The 371-nt window shown below is 57.7% G+C and overlaps 1 protein-coding gene across 1 annotated transcript in view; it reads right to left on the bottom strand.

The window, feature by feature from the left end:
• PHIP (pleckstrin homology domain interacting protein) overlaps positions 1–360 on the bottom strand; it is a gene marked incomplete at its 5' end in the record, with an annotated part of 109,464 nt that extends 109,104 nt beyond the window's left edge. The window contains one exon of the mRNA XM_025042934.1: positions 274–360. Coding sequence (XP_024898702.1) covers positions 274–360 — 87 coding nt within the window. The remainder of the gene's footprint in view (positions 1–273) is intronic.
• Positions 361–371: the final 11 nt, after the last annotated feature.

Genomic DNA, 371 nt, shown 5'->3' with positions numbered 1-371 from the left:
CTTGCACTGCACAACACTCATGATGTATCTTTATTTCTAGCATATTAACAAAATATCACAAATAAATTGTCGGCAGCCCATGCGGCCCCGGGGTGCGGGTCCCCCCGGCCACTGTCCCCCGCAGGCCCCGCGCCGGCCTCCCAACCCTTCCCGTGGCCTTTGGAGCTTTCACGTTCTGGGGCCAAGTTTTTGTCTCTGTAAAAAATTGCGGGAAATTCAATTTTTATTCGACTCGGGGAAAAGTTTCTTTGCTCCGCGACGTGAATGTCTCACCAGATTCTGGTAGGTCCTGGGATGCTCCTTCCCGGTCCAGTCGGTGCGCCGGGGCAGCAGCTGCGGGGAGAGGACGCCCCGTGAGCCCGCCCCCGGCC

The sequence above is a fragment of the Pteropus alecto genome, unplaced genomic scaffold (genome assembly GCF_000325575.1).
Source record: "Pteropus alecto unplaced genomic scaffold, ASM32557v1 scaffold7, whole genome shotgun sequence".
NCBI classification, from domain to species: domain Eukaryota; kingdom Metazoa; phylum Chordata; class Mammalia; order Chiroptera; family Pteropodidae; genus Pteropus; species Pteropus alecto.
The sequence above is the reverse complement of the archived record's forward strand: the minus strand, read 5'-3'. Positions and strand labels throughout refer to the sequence as shown.